Below are 20,893 nucleotides of genomic sequence, written 5' to 3'. Positions count from 1 at the left end.
GATAGAAGGAAAGTTTATTCAAATAACAAGACTCCCTTGGTCTGTGCTCTAAGCTCGGCCAGCAGCAGGTGCAGGGCTTGCCCTACCCTCAGGTCACCAGGTGCAGGTGTCCTCAGGCTCCGAGGGGGCCAGAAGGGGAGGTGGGAGAATGGCTCCCCTCCCAGCCCTGCCAGCCTCCCATTCTCTGTCTCAGGTGCCTGCGTGAACCCATTTATGCTCCCTGAGATACCCTGTGCAGCCAACAGGCTCTGTGGTCTTGGTTTGCTTCCCCGGGGGAGTCCCTTGAGGGTGAGTGGGGACCGCCTCAATGTCTCCCCATCACTGGCCAGTGAAATGGGGTGGTGATGCAGGGCTAAGAGCACTGGGCCCCCGAGTCCGGGTACCTGACTGCTGCTGGGTGACCCTAGACAAGCCCCTCACCCTTCCTGGCTCCCTGTCTCCTCCCCGTACCGTGAAGGGACTGGACACCATGGTGCTGAACCCTCAACACCCCAATGCCCTCCACCTGGGACATGAGACAACGCTCCTTCCCCACACATTGGGAGTCCCAGAGGAGCCCACCATTAAGCTTTGATGGAACTGACCTGAGTCCCAGCCACCAGCCTAGGGTGCTGAAAAGCACTTTCCCTGACTATTGCCAGCTCACTCACACAGGTCAGACCCCTCTGTTAGTCATTAGCACAACTTTGCTTTAGTACTTCATTGTTCCATCTCCATTTGCCCTAGGAGGGCAGGGACCCTGTCTGTCTCACTCATAATGTATGCCCAGCACCTAGCACAGCACTTTGCACATATATATTTTATCCCCTGACTGTGTGACATTAGACCGGAGCTCTGCAGTTCAGTCTCCCGGGCATGTTAAGACACCAGAGGAGGATGGCATTTTCCCAGAAAGGTTAACTCCAGCTTGGGGACAGACACTTCCCAGCCCCCAAGGGCCATATAAACCAGGGCCTCTCCAATCCCAGTATGGCCCAAGAGGCAGGACCCTTCCTGCAAAGATGGGGCTGGGTTTGGGGCTGGGCCAGGTCAAGGTCACACATCAGCAGCAGAAAAGGTCACCACCCCGTCATGGAAACTAAGGCGGTCACCTAAGCTCAGATCCTCCGCGTGCTCTCCCTGCTTGGATCCTGTCAAATGATCCGGCACCTGCAAAGAGCAGCGAAACCAGAGCTGGCGGATCCTGCACTTCAACCCCCTGTCCCCTGTGTGCTGGGCCGGTGAAAGGCCTGGATCCGCCAGCCACTCCCCTGGGGCACACCCATCACTCTGCTTCTGTGTCCCCATTAAGAAAAGGGAAGCAGTGATCCCCACCCCACAAAGGGACAGATGGAACGGCACTTTGAAAAAACACTACAGGCTGGGTGCGGTGGCTCATGCCTGTAATCCCAACACTTTGGGAGGCCGAAGTGGGTGGGTCACCTGAGGACAGAAGTTCGAGATCAGCCTGGCCAACATAGTGAAACCCCGTCTCTACTAAAAATACAAAATTGGCAGGATGCCGTGGCTCACACCTGTAATCCCAGCACTTTGGGAGGCCGAGACAGGCCTGAGATCAGGCCTGAGATCACCTGAGATCAGGATTTTGAGACCAGCCTGGCCAACATGGTGAAACCCCATCTCTACTAAAAAAACAAAAATTAGCCGGGTATGGTGGTGGGTGCCTGTAACCCCAGCTACTCGGGAGGCTGAGGCAGGAGAATCACTTGAACCTGGGAGGCGGAGGTTGCAGTGAGCAGTGATCGCGCCATTGCACTCCAGCCTGGGCGATAGAGAGAGACTCTGTCTAAAAAATAAATATATATATACACAAAATTAGCTGGGCGTGGTGGCACATGCCTGTAGTCTCAGCTACTTGGGAGACTGAAGCAGGAGAATCACTAGAACCCGGGAGGCAGAGGTTGCAGTGAGCTGAGATTGCGCCACTGCACTCCAGCCTGGACAACAAGAGCAAAACTCCAAAAAAAAAAAAAGAAAAGAAAGAAAAGAAAAGAAGGAAGGAAGGGGAAGGGGAAGGGGAGGAAAGGAAAAAAAAAAACTACCACAGTGTCATGCACATGGGAGCTGCTGCCAGGCTGGCAAGAACCACAGCACCGATCTCTGGGAAGTTTTGGTTCCCTCAAAGCCCATGCTCTCTCTACTCTGGGCCTCTGCAGAGCTGCCCTCTGCCTGTAACTCTCTCCTCCTGTATCCTTTGTGGCTCACCTGAGAGGTCCCCTCCATGAGCTCGGTCAGCAGTAGGTGCAGGGCTTGCCCCACCCTCAGGTCACCAGCTGCAGGTGTCCTCAGCTGGGCCTCCCATGACTCTGCAGGTCTGGATTGGGGCTGCTCCCTGGCTCCCAAAGACGTTCTAGCCCCCACCTCTGCTGGTGTGCCATGCTGGGTCTGTCTTCCCCAGACAGGGGTCCCCAGGAGGGCAAGGACCGTGGCTGCGTCCCCACCCAGCACCCCCAGTCCCAGCACACGGCCTGACACTGACCAGAGAAGGCTCTCAAACCATGTGGAATCAATGGATTAATCCCATTAATTGATTTAAGCTTTCCAACACAGCATTGTTTACAACAAGAAAAAATAGAGATGGACGCCATGGCTCATGCCTGTAATCCCAGCAGTTTGGGAGGCTGAGGCAGGAGGATCACTTGAGGCCAGGAGTTTCAGACCAGTCTGGACAACAAAGTTAGAATCCATCTCTACAGAAAATTTTTTTAAAAAATTAGACCAGGCATGGTGGCTCACGCCTGTAATCCCAACACTTTGGGAGGCCCAGGCAGGTGGATCACGAGGTCAAGAGATGGAGACCATCCTGGCTAACACGGTGAAACCCTGTCTGTAATAAAAATAAAAAAAAATTAGCCGGGCGTGGTGGCAGATGCCTGTAGTCCCAGCTACTTGGGAGGCTGACGTAGGAGAATGGCGTGAACCTGGGAGGCGGAGCTTGCAGTGAGCCAAGATCGCACCACTGCACTCCAGCCTGGGCGACAGAGCGAGACTCCATCTCAAAAAAACAAAAAAAAAAAATTAGCCAGGCATGGTGGCACAAGCCTGTAGTCCCAGCTACTTGGGAGGCTGAGGTGGGAGGATTGCTTGAGCCCAGGAGACTGAGGCTGCAGTTGGCCATGATGGTGCTACTGCTCTCAAGCCTGGGCAACAGAGCAAGATGCCATCTCAAAAACAAACAAACAAAAAAAGAAAAACAGAAAAAGTCTAACTGCCTGGCAATAAGGCTTTGGCTGAGTAACTTAAAATACAGACTATTGAGGCGTAATGGAATATTCTTTTTTTTTTTTTTTTTTTGAGACAGAGTCTTTAGTACAGTGGCGTGATCTTGGCTCACCACAACCTCTGCCTCCCCGGTTCAAGTGATTCTCCTGCATCAGCCTCCCGAGTAGCTGAGATTACAGGCACGCACCACCACACCCAGCTAATTTTTGTATTTTAAGTAGAGACAGGGTTTCACCATGTTGGCCAGGCTGGTCTCCAACTCCTGACCTCAGGTGATCCGCCTGTCTCAGCCTCCCAAAATGCTGGGATGACAGGCGTGAGCCACCTCACCCAGCCATAATGGAATATTTTATATCCATTCAACAAGGAGGAGGCCCACTACCCACTATTAAGGTAGAAGAACAAATTATGTATCAGGAAGGTGCCTGAAAGTCTTTTCTGGGTGGTAGGATTATTGGTGATTTTCATTTTCTTCCCAATATCTGTATTTTCTAATTTTCTTTGACCACTAGATATTGCTTATGTAACAAGAACAATAATAATAAAGGGGGGAAAATAATAAAGGGGGAAGACTGGGGAAGCTCAAAGTTGAAAGGTCAAGCCTCCAGACCTGTAAGAACCTGACCTTTGGCAGATGCTGGCAGGTGGGAGCCACAGTGGGTCTGAGGGGGAGGTCAGAGCTCACTGCCAAGCAATCTGATCTAATACCATCCTGGCCATCAAGTTCAGGCTGCTGAGGCTCCTCCAGTAGCGAAGGAGTTCCCTGGCTGGGGACTGAACCCCAAGGACAGAAATTCTTCCTGAGTATTTGCTGTGTGCCAGGTACCAGGGGTGGCTCTGGCATAAAGCTCACAACAACCCTCTTAAAGGTAGCTGCAACCATCCCCATGCTACAGATGGGTAAGGAGAAGCAGAGAGCTGAGGTCCTCATGGAGACAGGCAGAAGGGAAGCCCTAAGCACAGCAGAATGGAGTCCTCATGCTCAGCCTCGTGCAGCGCGTGCCTTTGGCCACCCAAGTTCTGTGCCAGGTACCAGCATCCCTGGGGACCTGGAGCTCTGTCTGGCCTGGAGCCCTATCTTGCTCTGTTGCCCAGGCTGGAGAGCAGTAGCGTGATCCAGCTAATTGCAGCCTCAACCTCGTGGGCTCAAGCAATCCTCCCACGTCAGCCTCCCAAGTAGCTGGGACTATAGGCTTGTGCCACTATGCCTGGCTAATTGTTTTTAATTAGCAGGGACACCTCTGGACTGGAGGTCTGATGGGCCAGAGGCTTTCCCAGTTGGATGGTACCCAACCACTCCTCACCATCCCACTGCCCCCACCCACGCCCGGCCTTCAGCACTCATCACGGAGATAGACTCCTCATTTGTGGAATCCATCTGCCATCTCTGGGCTAAACTACCACAATTCTATCTGCTCATAGCCACTGGGGGCTCAGAGGCTAGGCACACAGAAAAAGCCTACCTAACACAAGTTTGTTGCTGTCCATGCCCTTGTCACAGAAATTGAGTCCTCGTTCTAAAGTCCAGCTAACAAGTGTTCATGAGAAGGACTCCCCACTTCCCAGTCCCTTTGCCTGGCACTCAAGGTTATGCTCAGCTCCCCACCTTGGATAAGCAAGGGTCTATGCCAGGCCACGCCCTCCACTCACGCTTACCCCAACTCTGCTGGCTAAAATCCCTCCTGTCCTCGGATATTCAGCTCAAACACCCCTCTTCCAGAATTTTTCCTTCCGTCTTCCCCTCTCTGGAGCCTGTCCTGTGCTTGCAACCCCTTGGGGCTCCAGTCAAGCCAGTATGGCTTAGATTCTGAAGTCAGACAGGAATCAAATTGTTCCACTAAATACAGTCAATAGGGTTGGCTTTTTTTTTTTTTTTTTTTTTTTTTTTTTTTTTTTTGCTTTTTGAGACAGGGTCTCACTCTGTCACCCAGGCTGGAGTGCAATGGCACGATCTTGGCTCACCACAACCTCGGCCTCCCAGGTTAAAGCAATCCTCCTGCCTCAGCCTCTTGAGTAGCTGGGACCACAGGCGCGTGCCCCCATGCCCAGCTAATTTTTGTATTTTTAGTAGAGACGGGGTTTCACCATGTTGGCCAGGCTGGTCTCAAACTCCTGACCTCAGGTGATCTGCCCACCGCAGCCTCCCAAAGTGCCAGGATTACAGGCGTGAGCCACCAAAGTGCTGGGATTACAGGCCTGAACCACCGCATCCAGCCAGGTTATTCTTTTTGATTTAATACACTCACTATAAAAAAAAATAATAATAAAAAAAAATAAAAAACAACAACAAAAAAAATCAGGAGAGAATGAAAAAATTTAAATAATCCATTATCCTGCCACCCCAAAATAACCTCTATTTCAATTTTGGTGAATTTCTTTCCTTATTTTGTTCTATGCCTATACAAACATACACACTTTCAGACATACAAAACTGAATCATCACTTTTAATGGCTACATATTATGTCATTGAACAATGCCCGCTAATACATTGTTTCCATTACATCCCCCATGCTGTAATGTAACCATTTTGTTACCTAATGGGGTATATTCTAGATGTGAAATGTGGGGGTGGGTTTCTCCCAGGGCTTTGGGCCACTTTTTTGCTGTCCTGTATATTGGTGGTGGGACTGGGGAGGGGGATGACCACCCTTGCCAGCCCCCATTTCCTGCCTAGCCTTTAGAAGGTCCTAATACTTTAGTCACAGCAGTTTCCAGACCCCATAGTTCTGTCTAGGGACACACAAAGGAGGGATTCAGGACAACAAACCCAGCTCTCAGTGCAGTTCCACAGTCCCCAGGCTAAAATCCCGATGCCAGCCCACCCACCCAGAACCGTGGGGGACCAGTGGCGGACCCCGGGCCTCCTGAACAGCACACCTTAGAGTGAGGAGTGGCAGCTCACGTCTGTAATCCCAGCACTTTGGGAGGCCAAGGCAGGCAGATCACTTGAACAGCACACATCTAAGACGGGTGATGAGATCCTGAGGCCCCAGGTGGGTACAGGACTTGCCACAGAGCTGAACCTCCTCCCTTTCCCACTCGGGGGGCTATGTTTCCTCTTCTGTGACAGGAAAGCAAACCACAGGCACTGCTGGGGAGATCCTGGGACACGTGAGCTCCCAGGGAAGAGTGGCCATTTCTTTATAGCAATTTGCCCTCTGGTAATGATTTTAATTAATGACTGAGTGGTAATTGTTCAGTGTGTCTCCTGACCAGCCAGGAGCTCTACAAGGGCAGGGCCAGGGTGAGATTGACTGGGCTGTTTCAGCCGCACCAGCTCAGATCCAAGCCCTGGGTGGGCCCTCAGCGGGTGCCCGCCCCAGGCCTGACACACAGGGGGTCACCAGGACCAGGGCCCAGGTGTCCACCCCGCCCTACCCCCACCCCTCCATCCCTGCCTGTCACGCTCAGAAGCTGCAGAAGGCCAGGAATAGAGAGGAACTCAGAGAGAGAGCCGGCCAATCCAAGAAAGACTCTACCCGCCTCACCCTCGGGGCTCAAGGACAAGAATGAAGGGCTCAAAGCCAGTGAGTCACGCTTCGAGGAACACAGGCAGGAGGAAGGAAGTTGTGGATGGCCACACGGCTTCGTGCCTGCGGGTCTGAGACACAGAGGGGCCCAAACCACTCCTTCCACAAGGGCAGGGGGGAAGTCACCACTCCAAACCCCTCCCACATCTGCCCTTTCCCTCTGTAACTACCCCCCACCAACCACACATTCTGCACCTACCAGGCCCTTCATCCATGGAGCTTTGGGACCCCCATGCTCCCAGGTTGTAGGACCTTGCGATGGCATTCATTCATTCATTCGTTCCTGCTAGGGAACTAAAACAATTTGCACTAATAAATGTTCATTACAGTTATTGACTCCTGAGCATTTCTTATGCTTTACACACATAATTTTTTAATAACCTTTACAATCCAGTGGGTTAGAAGTATTATCACGCCCATTTTACAGCTAATGAAACTAAGGCATAAAGTGTCATGGCACCTGACCTAGTGGCACTTGTTCAGCTGCTGGTGGAGCAAGTCTGAGCTGTGAGGCCACCTGTCTACCTCAGGGGAGCCCAAGGTGAGTGAGCCCTCAGGTACTTGTATCATAGATGGGAATTAGAATCACAACCATGGGGCAGGGCGCAGTGGCTCATGCCTGTAATACCAGCACTTTGGGAGGCCAAGGCAGGCGGATCATGAGGTCAGGAAATCAAGACCATCCTGGCTAACACGGCGAAACCCTGTCTCTACTAAAAATACGAAAACAAATTAGCCGGGTGTGGTGGCGGGCGCCTGTAGTCCCAGCTACTCAGGAGGCTGAGGCAGGAGAATGGCATGAACCCAGGAGGTGGAACTTACGGTGAGCCGAGATCGCGCTACTGCACTCCAGCCTGGGCGACAGAGCAAGACAACGTCTCAAAAAAAAAAACAAACAAACAAAAAAAAGAATCACAACCATGGATGGGCTGGGCACGGTGGCTCAAACACCTGTGATCCCAGCACTTTGGGAGGCCAGGCAGGAGGATCGCTTAGCTCAGGAGTTTGAGACCAGCCTGGGTAACACACGAAGACTCTGCCTATACAAAATATAAAAATAAATTAGCCCCATGTGATGGTGCACACCTGGGATCCCAGCTACTGGGGAGACTGAGGCAGAAGGATTGCTGGAGCCTGAGCGAGGGGTCGAGGCTGCAGTAAGCTATGATTGCAATACTGCACTCCAGCCTGGGCAACAGTGCAAGACCCTGTCTCAAAAACAAAAACAAAAAAGAATCACAACCATGTGAGAAGGCTACAGGTACACACAGGTGGCCAAGGGGCTGTGGGAGCTCAGAGGAAAAGTCTGATCCCACCTGCCAGGAGTGGGGCTACTGGCTGCAGGGCTTGGTCTGTGAGGGCACTTCAGGGTCTGGACTTGACCTTGAGGACACAGGGCAGCCTGGAAGGGTCAGTCTGAAGGAGGGTGACACATGGTTAGTAGCAAGGTCACTCTACTACCAGAGGCTCTTATCCAACCCCTCCATTGAACCATGGGGGAAACTGAGGCCTGGAGGAGAGGCAGGAGTTCACCCAAGGCCACAGAGGTCTGAAGCTGGACTGGCCTCCCATCTACAGAGTTGGATTCCCAGAAACCACACAGGGGACTGCAGGAAGAGGGGAGGGAGGGCGGGGGCTCAGCCCCAATTGCACAGGAAGTCTGCCAGGCTCCACCCGGGGGCCTCCAAGCAGGGCAAGCCACCCAGCCCCCAGCCTGCAGGGCAGGCACCAGAAACAGCTCCTCTCAGATTCTGCCACAGTCTCAGCAGGAAGACAGGAAAGCTGAGCTGGGCAGCCTGCTCTAGCCGGGCCGGGATTGGAGGTTTGGTCTCCCAGGACCAGGCCGGCTCTCAGGTCACTGAGAAAGTCACTCCTCTGCTCCAAGAGGGGCCCCTGCCTCCGACCAGAGAGAAATGAAGAGTTTCTGAGATCCCAGTTGGCCTCGGGTCAGGGTGAGAGAAAGGGCTCAGTGTATTCAAACAGTTGGCTCAAATCTTTCCCCATCCTGCCACCCTCCTTGAGAGATGGGGTCACCTCTACTCTAGAGATGGAGAACTGAGGCCCAGAGGAGAGACGCCCCTTGAGGTCACATAGTGAGCTGTGACTGCCCCAAGCCGGGCCAGGAGAGCTGACCCCAGGAGAGTCCTAAGGGGTCAGCCCCTATCCCCTTGGAAGGAGGGGCTGCCCCTTTCCCCCTCCCCTTTTCCTGGCAGCCTGAAATACAGGAGTGGGGGTGGGAGGGGCGTGTGGCTTTGGCTTTTTAAGTCCAACACAGCCCCTCACTGTCTGTGCACAGACAGGCCTGGGCTGGCTCCTCGGACACAGGCCCATCTGTGAGGCCCCCACAGGGCTTGCTTCTCTCCCAGAGAGCTTGTTTGTTTACCCAGTTTTCATAATTATAAGTTCTGCAGCCCCACCCGGCCCAATCACTCCTTCCCTGGCCATCCCTTGCCATCTGGGGCCCTGCACGGGTGTGGGGGGCAAAGTAAGAAGTCGGAGAGGGAAAAGCTTCATGCTGGGGTCAAGGCCCTGGGTTCCAGCCAAGCTCTGGTGCCCCTGAGAGCATAGGCATGTCCCTTCCTCTTCCTGGGCCTCAGTTTACTCAGGCATGAGAAAAAGGAGGGGATTGGTTAGAGGAGCTCATGGGGTCCTCCAGGGCTAGGAGGAGGAGGGGTCTGGGCCTGAAAAAGAAAAGCAGACACTTCTCATCAGCACCTCAAAAATCAAGGCAGGGCTGGGTGAGAGGCAGATACCTCCCCCAGCCCACCAGGCCTGCCCGCCCCAAAGCTCAAACCCAGCTCTCTTTTCTACCCTTCACCTCCCAGAGAACACTGCACTCAAAAAAAGCAAAAACAAAAAGCAAAACAGAAGTGCAATTGTCAGCTCCCTCCTCCTCTAGATGCCTGAATCACCCCTTAAATCTCTGACAGGCCAGGCAAATGACACACAGCTTCCCTAAGAACTCAGCAAAAATGCAACTGCCATTTACTGGGCACCCTGCACAGGCCGGGAACTGCGTAGTGCACCTCCCAGAACCTTCACCCAACCCAAAGGCAGGGACCACCAGTCCCATCTTAGCGGCAGCTGGACCTCCAAGGAGGAGAGTTGTGTGCCAAAGGCCACATAGCTTCCAGTGGCGGAAGCATACTGCCACCAGGTCAAGACCAGACACGCTGCCTCTTGAGATGGGCCGCCTGAGTGTTGAAACAAACATACACTCCGGGAAACATAAAGATCCACGGACTTTGTAACATAAGCCACAGCACATCCAGCATGATGGAACCTTCTTGGCTGGCATGAGTTCCACGAGATCAGGGCTCATGTCACTGCTTCGTCCCCAGTTCCCAGCTCAGGTCAGGCACAGGACAGCTTTCACAGCAAGCTCTTCCTTCAACAGCAAGATGGCCTCTTACAATACGGAGGTGCTGCACCTGCTCAGTGCCTTCAGTGCAACCCAAGGCCCACAGGTTCCCAAGAGGTCAGAGCTGGAAGGGCATGCCCGTTGCACAGATAGGCAAAGTGAGGAGGAGGCACAGAGAGAAGAAAGGGCTTGCCAGAAGTTGCCAGGCACACATCCTGGGGAGCCTGCCTCCTAGCCCACACCTACCAGGGGCTCCTGGCAGGTGGAATAAATCAGGTGAGTGGAGCACAAGTGGGTGGGCGGCTTCTTCCCAAGGGACTCCTTTTCTTTTTTTTTTTTTTTTTTTTTTTTTTTTTTTTTGAGACGGAGTCTCGCTCTGTCGCCCAGACTGGAGTGCAGTGGCCGGATCTCAGCTCACTGCAAGCTCCGCCTCCCGGGTTTACGCTATTCTCCTGCCTCAGCCTCCCGAGTAGCTGGGACTACAGGCGCCAGCCACCTCGCCCGGCTAGTTTTTTTGTATTTTTTAGTAGAGACGGGGTTTCACCGTGTTAGCCAGGATGGTCTTGATCTCCTGACCTCGTGATCCGCCCGTCTCGGCCTCCCAAAGTGCTGGGATTACAGGCTTGAGCCACCGCGCCCGGCCGGGACTCCTTTTCTAGAAGGTGCTAAGCTTCACAAATTCAGCTGGATGCAAATAGTTCTGCTCAGCATGGGGCATGGGAAAGACGGATGGCAGCTGCAGTTGGCTTGGCCACAGACAGGCGGATGGGAAAATGGGGTCTGCACTTTGCAAACCACAGTTCATTCTTCCTCGCCTCCTGGATGCCCAGTTACCCCTTGGGCCTCCACCCCTGCACGTGGACCCTCCACCCAGCACCCACGCCAACACATAGCACTTCCGGTCTGCAAGAGGAGGGCCTCCCTTGGCCAATGTCCTGTGTGAGCCACACATAACGGTAACAGCGGATGAACCAGGAGCTGATGTTCCCTGAGCGCGAAGAGCTCCGGCCACATCATCTCACCGACCCTACACAACAGCCTCGGGGGCCTGGGATACTGTTGTGCCCACTTTACAGATGAGGAATTTGAGGTCCAGAGAAGGGAGGGCAGCTGCCAAACGACAGGGCAGTCCTGACAGCATCTCAAAACCAGGTCCTCCGACTCCCGGCCTCTTTCTACTCTGCCCTTGGAGGGGAAGAAGGTTCTCATTTTCAGGGCTGCCTGGGAAGGGAGTGAGTTTCCTGTTACTGGAAGAGTGGGAGCGGAGGCTGCAAGACCAGTGGTTGGAGGTCTGCCTTGATAAAACAACCTACAGAATCTGGACAGGTTTCCCTGTAGCCAAGAGTCACGGACATCAGCTCGCCCCAGCCCTGCCCAGCACCATCACTGAGGCCTGGCCACGCCACCCCTCTGTACACACATGTCCCTCACTGCACCTGACCCCCACCCACGCAGGTCCAGTCCCTCTCACCACAGGGTTCATCTCCTCCCATCCACACTCACTCACAGTTGACCCACCGGTGCCACTTCTGCCTGAAAATGCCTCCAAGGCCTCCCCAGGACCGTCAGGACAAAAGCCTCTCCTTTCTAAGACCAGCCCTTGTGGTTCCCTCTACCTTCCCCATCCTGAGTCCCAGCAGGACTGGCCCACCCCAGGCCAGTCTCTCTTACACCTTCCCAAGGAAGGCCTTTCCCTTTGGGAAAACTGCTTTCCCTGAGGAGGGACGGCCAGCCAGGAAGCACACGCAGGCAGACACCATGTGATTGTGCAGCTGTGTGTCCCTGGTGCCTGGCACAGCGCCGGGCACACAGTAGGTGTTCAATAACTATTGATTGAATTAATACAAGAAATAAGAACTGGCCGGGCGCGGTGGCTCACGCCTGTAATCCCAGCACTTTGGGAGGCCGAGGCGGGTGGATCACGAGGTCGGGAGATCGAGACCATCCTGGCTAACACGGTGAAACCCTGTCTCTATTAAAAATACAAAAAATTAGCCGGGCGAGGTGGCGGGCGCCTGTAGTCCCAGCTACTCGGAGGCTGAGGCAGGAGAATGGCGTGAACCCGGGAGGCGGAGCTTGCAGTGAGCCGAGATCGCGCCACTGCCCTCCAGCCTGGGCGACAAAGCGAGACTCCGTCTCAAAAAAAAAAAAAAAAAAAAAAAAAGAAATAAGGACTATGTGTGTCGGGGGCCATAGCTCATCACACCCCTTGATGGTCTCACAGGCATGCACATCCATTTCTACATAGAAGTCATCCAGCCCTGCCTTTGGAAGGCATCTTGAGACCCCTACAAAAGGGTTTTCAGAGGCAGAGAATTCCCAAGAGTAGATACTGGCCTTGAGGTCACAGATGGGGAAAAAAGGCACAGAGAGGCACGGCCATTGGGTCCAGAGTCACACAGCAAGTGGTCAATGGGACCAGGCTTGAGGCTTACGAGCCTCGTTCTTGAAACATGGGTGGGCAAGGAGGGAGCACGTTCCCGTCCGTCTTCCCACCCTTTTCCTCTGTGCACTGCCACATGCCAGACACAGAGTGGATGCTGCTGCCGAGTGACTGACCTTGTTGGAACCACAGCCCCATCCCACCGCCCTCCAAGAACTCGCTGGATACCCCAGGTGTCCAGGGCCACAGGCTGGTGCTCCTCTGACCTTGGAAGGGAAGAAGGTTCTCGTATTTAGGGCTGCCTAGGAAGGGAGCGGGTCATGTCAACTTCCTGGAACACATGGCAGGGAGAAGGGGATTCAAGAGGCCACAGACGGACCAGACACATCTCCCTGGGTGTCAAGTTAGCTCAATAAAGTCACAGTCATAATAGCTATCACTCACGTATTGTCACCTCCCACCAACACTGTTCTGCACCGACCAGGGGACTTGACCCTCACACCTCGAGATGCCAGAACTATCATCCTCATGGAAGGAGGGCTGTGAGGCTCAGAGAGGGTGACTGACTTGCCCCCAGACACCAGTCCATCGAGTGGCAGAGCCAGGACTCGAACCCAAGCAGTCTGACTGGAAAGCCTTCCCCAAAACCTCTGGTCTCCCTGCTTCTTCAGGCTTACCATCCACTATGTCACCAGGCAGGCCCCTTCACCTTCGTGGGTCAGAAGCAGCCCAGCTCCAAAAAAACAGGACCAGTCCCAGGGGGTGGACACTTCCTGTTCTTCCAGTTTTAAAATGTGTGAGATCAAAAGATTGTAGCCTTCCATGACTCAGGCCCTAAGATTCTACCAGGAGAAGAGAATGGCTTTGCTCCACCCTCACCGGTTTTAAACCTAGGTATCTGCCCCGACTCCTTCCTTAAACCTCTGCCCAGCAGCGTCTACACAACACCCTTCTTCCTCCGGCACAGAAGTGGATGGGGTGGGGCAGGGGAAGGAAAAAGCAGTGCAGGAATTTCTGCAACCGCAGGATGATGCTCGCAGGAGCCCGGGGTGGAGTGAGTCATGAGCTCTGCCTGCAGGGAAGGAGGGGGGGCGGGGCGCAGGGAAGGAGAACGGGGCTGGTCAGAGGCTGTGAGTCTCAGACTGAGTAATGACGGGTGGGATAGATTTGTGCAACCTATGGGAGTCTGACACAAGGTGCTGTATTCCCACTTGGTTCCTCCTCCCACTTCCTTTCCCCACCTCCAAAAGCTTACCTCTCTAGGAGGCCTTTTTCACAGTGTCCCCCTGCCCAATCTGGACACCACGGACGACATAGTCATAGCGGAACGTGGTTTAAATAGCTAAGGCCTTGGACTCCTCGCGGTCCAGGCCTGCCACTGAGGTGCGGATTCAATGAGATAACACAGACAAAGGAAGGCTTGGCACATAGCAAGTCCTCAGTTAAACCGTTGCTAATCTTTACGGTTATCACCCCGAGCCTGATTATCTATTTGAGGACAGAGGGACACTTTCAAATAGAATAAAATGCAGCCTTTGGGGATGCTTCCAGGGAGGTTTTAATGACCTGGGAGAGACGTGTATTATAAATCACGTAGTGAAAGAAGCGAGACACAAACTTGAGTCATGGTCCCGGCAAAGTGTAACGATCGCCACAGAAGGGAAGTACTTCCAGAGGATGAAGTGGTTATTGCGGGATGGCGGGTGAGTGGTTCCTATTCCTGTTTTTCTGCTTCACTCCTCAGACAGCAGGGAGGGCAGCCATGGCCCAGCGTGGGTTTAGAAAGGTCTCTTCGGCAGTGTGTGTGGGAAGGACTAGAGGCTCCGAGGAGGCTGGAGCAGCTCCGAGTAGGCGAGGCCAGCACTCAGGCCCCAGCAGTGGGAAAGGAACAGAGTCGGGGGGACTAGAGGAGGCTGGATGGAGGGGAAGGCAGGGTCAAAGCCAACAAAAGCATGTTACGTAAGACTCAACAGAGAGTCACCAGCATCCTCAGACGCTTCACCCCCAGGGGCTGACCCAGACCTTGGCTAAGGGCAGCAGCCCGGGCCCAGGCACTGCTTCCGGCCAGCCTGGTCTCTCTGCAAAGTCCAGGGGAGCAATGAGGAAGCCGCACAGCAGGGTGAGGGGTGGCAGAAGGTGGAACCCCTCCATCCCTTCACTCTTGGCACCTACAGCCACTTCCCAAATGTTGAGAGGTAGATTTTTTTTTTTTTTTTTTTTTTTGAGACAAGAGTCTCACTCTGTCACCCAGGCTGGAGTGCAATGGCGCGATCTTGTCTCACTGCAACCTCCGCCTCCCGGGTTCAAGCGATTCTTGTGCCTCAGCCTCCCAAGTAGCTGGGACTATAGGCACGCACCACCAGGCCTGGCTAAATTTTTAGTAGAGACGGGGTTTCATCATGTTTGCCAGGCTAGTCTCAAACTCTTGACTTCAGGTGATCTGCCTGCCTCAGTCTCCCAAAGTGCTGGAATTATAGGCATTTGAGTCACCGCAACCAGAAGAGAGGTTAAGTTTTTAAAATAACTTTGGAAAAAGGCTCAATAAGTAATTAAGACACCCTTCTCATATCTGGTTGTCAAAAGGAGAAAAATGCTCAATGCTAAGGTCCACCTTGGCAGAAGAGTGTCAAACGTCTGCTGCCTTCTTAAAGGCTATGTGTCCGTCTATCAAAAGGTGACCCAGGCCGGGCATGGTGGCTCATGCCTGTAATCCCAGCACGTTGGTAGGCAGAGGCGGGTATATCACCTGAGGTCAAGAGTTCGAGACCAACTCGACCAATATGGTGAAACCCCGTCTCTACTAAAAATACAAAAATTAGCCAGGCGTGGTGGTGGGCGCCTGTAGTCCCAGCTACTCAGGAGGCTGAGACAGGAGAATTGCTTGAACCTAGGAGGCAGAGGTGGCAATGAGCCGAGATCATGCCACTGCACTCCAGCCTGGGCCACAAAGCGTGACTCCGTCTCAAAAAGAAAAAAAAAAAAGTGACCCAGGAGTTTTATTTCAGGGCCTCTCTGATACGGGAACATTACCAGGTTTGTACCAGCAGGTTCAAGCAGCACTATGAATACTAGCAAAATACTTGGACAACCCAAACGTCCATTCACAAGGGGCTGGGTAAATGAAGCATCCATGCACAGAAACGAACTCACCAAGAGAAGAATGAGGTAGTCTTGTGTGTTCTGACACAGAAAGATGTCCACCAGTTTACCAAGTGAAAAAAATCAAACCACAGAAGCGTAGAGCAAGGTCTCTTTTTATAGTCGGGTGTGGTGGCTCACACCTGTAATCCCAGCACTTTGGGAGGTCGAGGTGGGTGGATCACCTGAGGTCAGGAGACCAGCCTGGTCAACACGGTGAAACTCTGTCTTTACTACAAATACAAAAATTAGCTGGGCATGATGGTGCACGCCTGTAATCCCAGCTACTCAAGGGGCTGGGGCAGGAGAACTGCTTGAACCTGGGAGATGGAGGTTGCAGTGAGCTGAGATCTTGCCACTGCACTCCAGTCTGAGCGACAAAGTGAGACTTCATCTCAAAAAAAAAAAAACAAAAAAAAAAACTCTTTTTATAAACCAAGCTATTATGAGCATGTACAGAGAAAGGTAGGTTTGGAAACGGTGACACACCACACTTAAGTGACTTCTGGGAAGTGACATTTAAGGCAGAAAGATGGAGGGTGCTTTCATTTTTTATTTTAATTTTTTAATTTTTTAATTTTTTTTTTTTTTTTTTTTTGAGACAGAGTCTCGCTCTGTCACCCAGGCTGGAGTGCAGTGGCCGGATCTTAGCTCACTGCAAGCTCCGCCTCCCGGGTTTACGCCATTCTCCTGCCTCAGTCTCCCGAGTAGCTGGGACTACAGACGTCCGCCACCTCTCCTGGCTAGTTTCATTTTTTATTTTACCCTCTTAAATTGTTTGTGCATGTGTTACTTTTGCTCAGGCAATCCTTCCACCTCAGCCTCCCGTGTAGTTGGAACCACATGACCATGCCCGGATAATGTTTTGTATTTTTACTAGAGACAGGGCTTTGCCATGTTGCCCAGGCTGGTCTTGAACTCCCCAGTTCAAGCAATTCACCCTTCTCAGCCTCCCAAAGTGCTGAGATTACAGGCGTGAGCCACCACACCTGGCCTGGGCATACATTACTTTTGAAATTAGACAAAATGTTCAGTGGTTGCCTAGAGTTGGGAGGGACTAGGAGGAAACAGGAGCAACTACTAAGGGAGTAAGAGTAAGGGATTTCTTTCAGAGCTGATGAAAACGCTCCAACTTTGACGGTGGCAATGGTTGTGCAATTCTGTGAATATACTAAAAACCACTGAAGTGTACATTTTAGGTGGGTGAATTGTATGGTAGGTGAATTATGCCTCAATAAAGCTGTTATTTTTGACTGGGTGTGGTGGTTCACGCCTGTAATCTTGGCACTTTGGGAGGCTGAGAAGGGCAGATCACCTGAGGTCAGGAGTTCAAGACCAGCCTGACCAGTATGGTGAAATCCCCATCTCCACTAAAAATACAAAAATCAGTCGAGCATGGTGGTGCGTACCTGTAACAGAGGGCTGAGGCAGGAGAATCACTTGAACCCAGGAGGTGGAGGTTGCAGTGGGCTGAGATTGTGCCACTGGACTCCAACCTGGGAGAGAGAGTGAGACTCTGTCTCCAAAAAACTAAAAAGATGTTAGCTGAGGGGCGGGAAGCTCACACCTGTAATCCTAGCACTTTGGGAGGCCAAGGCTCCCAAAGGAGCCTTGCTTGATCTCAAAGGAGGATTGCTTGAGCCCAGGAGTTCAAGACCAGCCTGGACAACATAGGGAGACCCTGTCTCACACACACACACACACAAATTAGCTCGGCATGGTGGCGCATGCCTGTAGTCCCAGCTACTTGGGAGGCTGAGGTGGGAGGATCACTTGAGCCCAGGAGGTCAAGGCTGCAGTTAGCTATGATGATGCCACTGCCCTCCAGCCTGGGTGACAGAGCAAGACCCTGTCTCAAAAAAAAAAAAAAAAAAATGTTACTCCAAGGTTGCAGAAGTTATATTGGGACCTTGAGCTGGCTTCAGTCTGGGGGAGATTTGTGGGGAAAATTTGGGACTGTTAGACCCTCAGAGCTGAAAGGGACTTCAGCCATCGAGTAGCCCACCCACTTCGGTTCACAACTAGGGAAACTGAGACCCAGGGAGAGGAAGTGGCCTGCCCAAGGATCCTCAGGCCTCCCAGCTCCCGGGCCAGAGCTTCTTCCTCCCCGCACACTCCCCCGTGTAAGGAGGCGGGAGTCAACCTGCCACCAGCCCCGCGGGGCTCCTGGTGTGGAGACAAGCCTCTGCTTGCCGGGGGCTTTGAAATCCCAGGATGAAAGGTGCCGTGGCAGCAAAACAGCACCGTGGCCGGGAGCACGCCTGACCTTTGCCAGGACTTGCAGGCAGGCTGGCATTCACCTGCTTACCTGCTCGGGGCGGACACAAAGCTACAGGTCAAACCTCGGAACCCTAACAGGCCCGGGAGCTCAGAGCAGTATGGGAAGGGATGTCTCTAATTCTGACATTTCTACTGGGGCACAGAACAAGGCCTCAGGTAGGGAGGGCTCTGGAATTTTAATTGCCGGCTTTGAGAGTACCTACTGCTCCTTGGGTGGGGTGAAGAAGGTGCCTGGAGATTTCTAAGGCAGTTCACTTCCTCTGGAGGAGGCTGGGAGGCTTCCCGGCTGCCCCCTTCCGACACCCCACCCCTCCACATCAGGAACTCTCCTCAGGTGAGTCTGGACCAGGAATTCGAGGCGTTTAAAGAGGGTTATAAATAGCACTGAAGTGTGGAGAAGAGAGAGACCAGCAGGCTCTGAGTGGGCACAACTTTCTCCCACCCAGCCTGGTACCCAGAAAACAAATCCAACCCTCTCCAGTAAAGGGCACTTCACCTTCTGTGGTCTCCGTCCACTCCCCTGTAACATGCCAGGGGAGAGCGGGTGGGCTGGCAATTCTCAGCCCAGGAGACAGGAAGGCAGGGAGGCCCAGCACTGAGTATGGGGAGAGGAAAAACCCCACGGAACGCATGGCACACCCCACCCAGGCCACTCGAGGGGCCTCCACAGGAGGTCCTGAATGGAGGGACTGTTACAGAGCCCCAGGAGGCTGCTGTGACAGGGAGGGGACAGGAAGGCTCCGCCCTGGCCCTTCCTCCTCCCAGAGTCCAGGCCTGGTCGACAAGGAGGCTTTCCAGGACTTCACTCCACACTGGTGAGAGGCTAGAGAGGGTCTGATTCATTTCCACATCACCCCAATCACCCCTGTGTCCAGCCAGCCCCAGGCCTAGAACAAGGGAGGGACTCTGGCCTTAGGACTTGGCCCAGGACCACAGTCACTTGGCAGACCTCCCCAGCACCTCCCTGGTGCCCAGCATGGGTGCGGCCCTGGAGACATGGAGTTAAAGGACACCTGGCCACTGCTCTCAGGGCTTCTTGCTCTCAAGGGACCGTGGAGAACACGGTGGTGAAATTCTACAGGACACAAAAATAAGTGCAGGCAGACGCGGTGCTCAGGGCCCACTAGACAGTGAGGGGCAACCCACCTGAACCGTCACCCCACGTATAAGTGCCTCTCCTATGCCAGGCTCTGTGCTAAGCAAGCCATGTGAGTTACTTTACATAAGCCTCCCAACAACTCATTAATAAGAAAGAAAGCACCGACCCCATTTCAAAGAGGAGAAAACCAAGGTGTACAGGACAGATGTCTGGGAAGCAAATGCTGGGATTCCACCCAGGGCAGCTCCACCAGCCAGGAGAGCTCGGCCAGAGAAGAGTTTCTCAGGCAGCCGAGATCCTCATCCTATCTCCGCCTTCTCCAGAGTCTGTAGGGAAAAGGAACCCAGGCCTCCACCGCAGCTCCGGCTTCCCCAGGAGCCTTGGGGACAGCTGTCCTTGGAAGAAGTGGCCACTGTGCAGTAATAGGCTGAGAGCAGGGTTGGCTGAAGGACGGGGTTGAAGGGGCTGGCGACTGGCCCTGAGGGCCCCCCACTCTGGTGACCAGTCCCCTGGCCCCTGCTGCTGACAGGGGCAGCCTGCTGTCTGCGCCAAAGAACATGGAACCCCACCGCCTCCGGGGCGCCCTATCGATCCCTGGCCCCGCTCCCCAGGATCAGTCCCGGGCCTTCATGGGCCCGTCCTCAGGAAGCCTCCGCCACGTGTACCAGGGCTGGGGCCCAGCGGAGCTGGGGACAGGACGGCTGGGGAGGAAGGTGAGCGCGCGCTGACTGGGTCAGGGAGATCCCAAAGCTGATAGCGGATGGGCTTGGAACGTTTCTGGGCGGGGACAGTCAACGGTGGGCGGCAGGCTGCGACCCCTGCCCCAGCTCGGCCAGGGGTTGTGAGCTGGGGTTAGCCAAGCCCGGGATCCGAAGGAGTTTCGGGAGAGAAGGGGTTCCGAGTCCCCTTCAGCCGGTAAAGGTGGCGCTCAGAAGAGCGCGGGAAGGGGCGCCCAGGCTCGGAGGGAACGAGCTCGGACGCGGGGCGCGCTCCCTGGCGGCTCCCACCCGCCCGGCCTGACTCCCCCGAGATCCCGGCCCCGGCGCCGACTGCTGGCCGGGGCGGGGGCGTGGTCCGGGGGTTCTGGCGGGACCCTGGGCGCGCGTGGCGCGGCGCGACCCTCACCTGCGATGTGCTGGCGCCGGGCGTCGTCCAGGTGTGTGGACAGCACGTCCCCCATGGCCAGGAGGAGTCGCGGCCCGATCCGGCCGACGCCACTGCTGTTGCCCGCGCTGCTCAGGCGGACGCCGCTGGCGCCATGGAACCCGGCCCGCCCTGCTTCCCCCGCTCCCGACGCTCCCGACGCCCGGCTGCGGCTTCCGCTCCGGCTCCGCTCCTGGTCGGGCCCCGTCCCACCAGCGGGCAGCCTTGGCCCCCTCCCCGCCTTCGGCCCTGCACCCCTGCGCCCTGCCCCGCCCCACCAGGCCACGCCCCCGCAGGGCAACCCCGCCCCCTCCCCGCCCGCTGCCCTGCACCCCTGCGCCCGCCGGGCCCCACCCCGCCCCGCCCTCGGTCCTATACCCCTGCGCCCCACCCAGCCCCTCCAGGGCCCGCCCCGTATGCCCCGCCCCGTATGCCCCGCCCCCTCCGCTGCCTCGGGCGGGCGGGGCACAGGGGCCGGGGACGCCGGGACCGCCCTGGAGACGGAGACAAAGAGAAGGTCCCAGAAAGGGAGACCGCGGAGAGACGCGCGGAGAGCGTACTCGCCCTGTACCTAAGCAGAGAAAGAGACGGGGCTGGTGAGGGCAGCTGAAAAACTGGGGGTGCTCTGAGAGACTCCAGCCTGAGTGTCACCCCGCTCCCCTCCCCAACCGTGCCCGCGCGGGAAAAGAATCGCTCCGAGGAGGATGTGGGGCACTGGCAGGGGACGCCTGGACCT

At 54.7% G+C, this 20,893-nt stretch overlaps 2 protein-coding genes across 2 annotated transcripts in view; both read right to left on the bottom strand.

Moving 5' to 3' along the window:
• Positions 1-20,393, bottom strand: part of NIBAN2 (niban apoptosis regulator 2) — a 63,763-nt gene extending 43,370 nt beyond the window's left edge. The window contains exon 1 of the mRNA XM_050759892.1: positions 20,140-20,393. Within this exon, the coding sequence (XP_050615849.1) occupies positions 20,140-20,194 (55 nt within the window). The 5' untranslated portion in view covers positions 20,195-20,393. The remainder of the gene's footprint in view (positions 1-20,139) is intronic.
• Positions 1-20,893, bottom strand: part of PTRH1 (peptidyl-tRNA hydrolase 1 homolog) — a 272,344-nt gene that overhangs the window by 102,840 nt on the left and 148,611 nt on the right. The gene's annotated exons all lie outside the window — the stretch shown is intronic.

Source organism: Macaca thibetana, chromosome 15, assembly GCF_024542745.1.
Source record: "Macaca thibetana thibetana isolate TM-01 chromosome 15, ASM2454274v1, whole genome shotgun sequence".
In the NCBI taxonomy this organism is placed as follows: Eukaryota; Metazoa; Chordata; class Mammalia; order Primates; family Cercopithecidae; genus Macaca; species Macaca thibetana.
The sequence above is the reverse complement of the archived record's forward strand: the minus strand, read 5'-3'. Positions and strand labels throughout refer to the sequence as shown.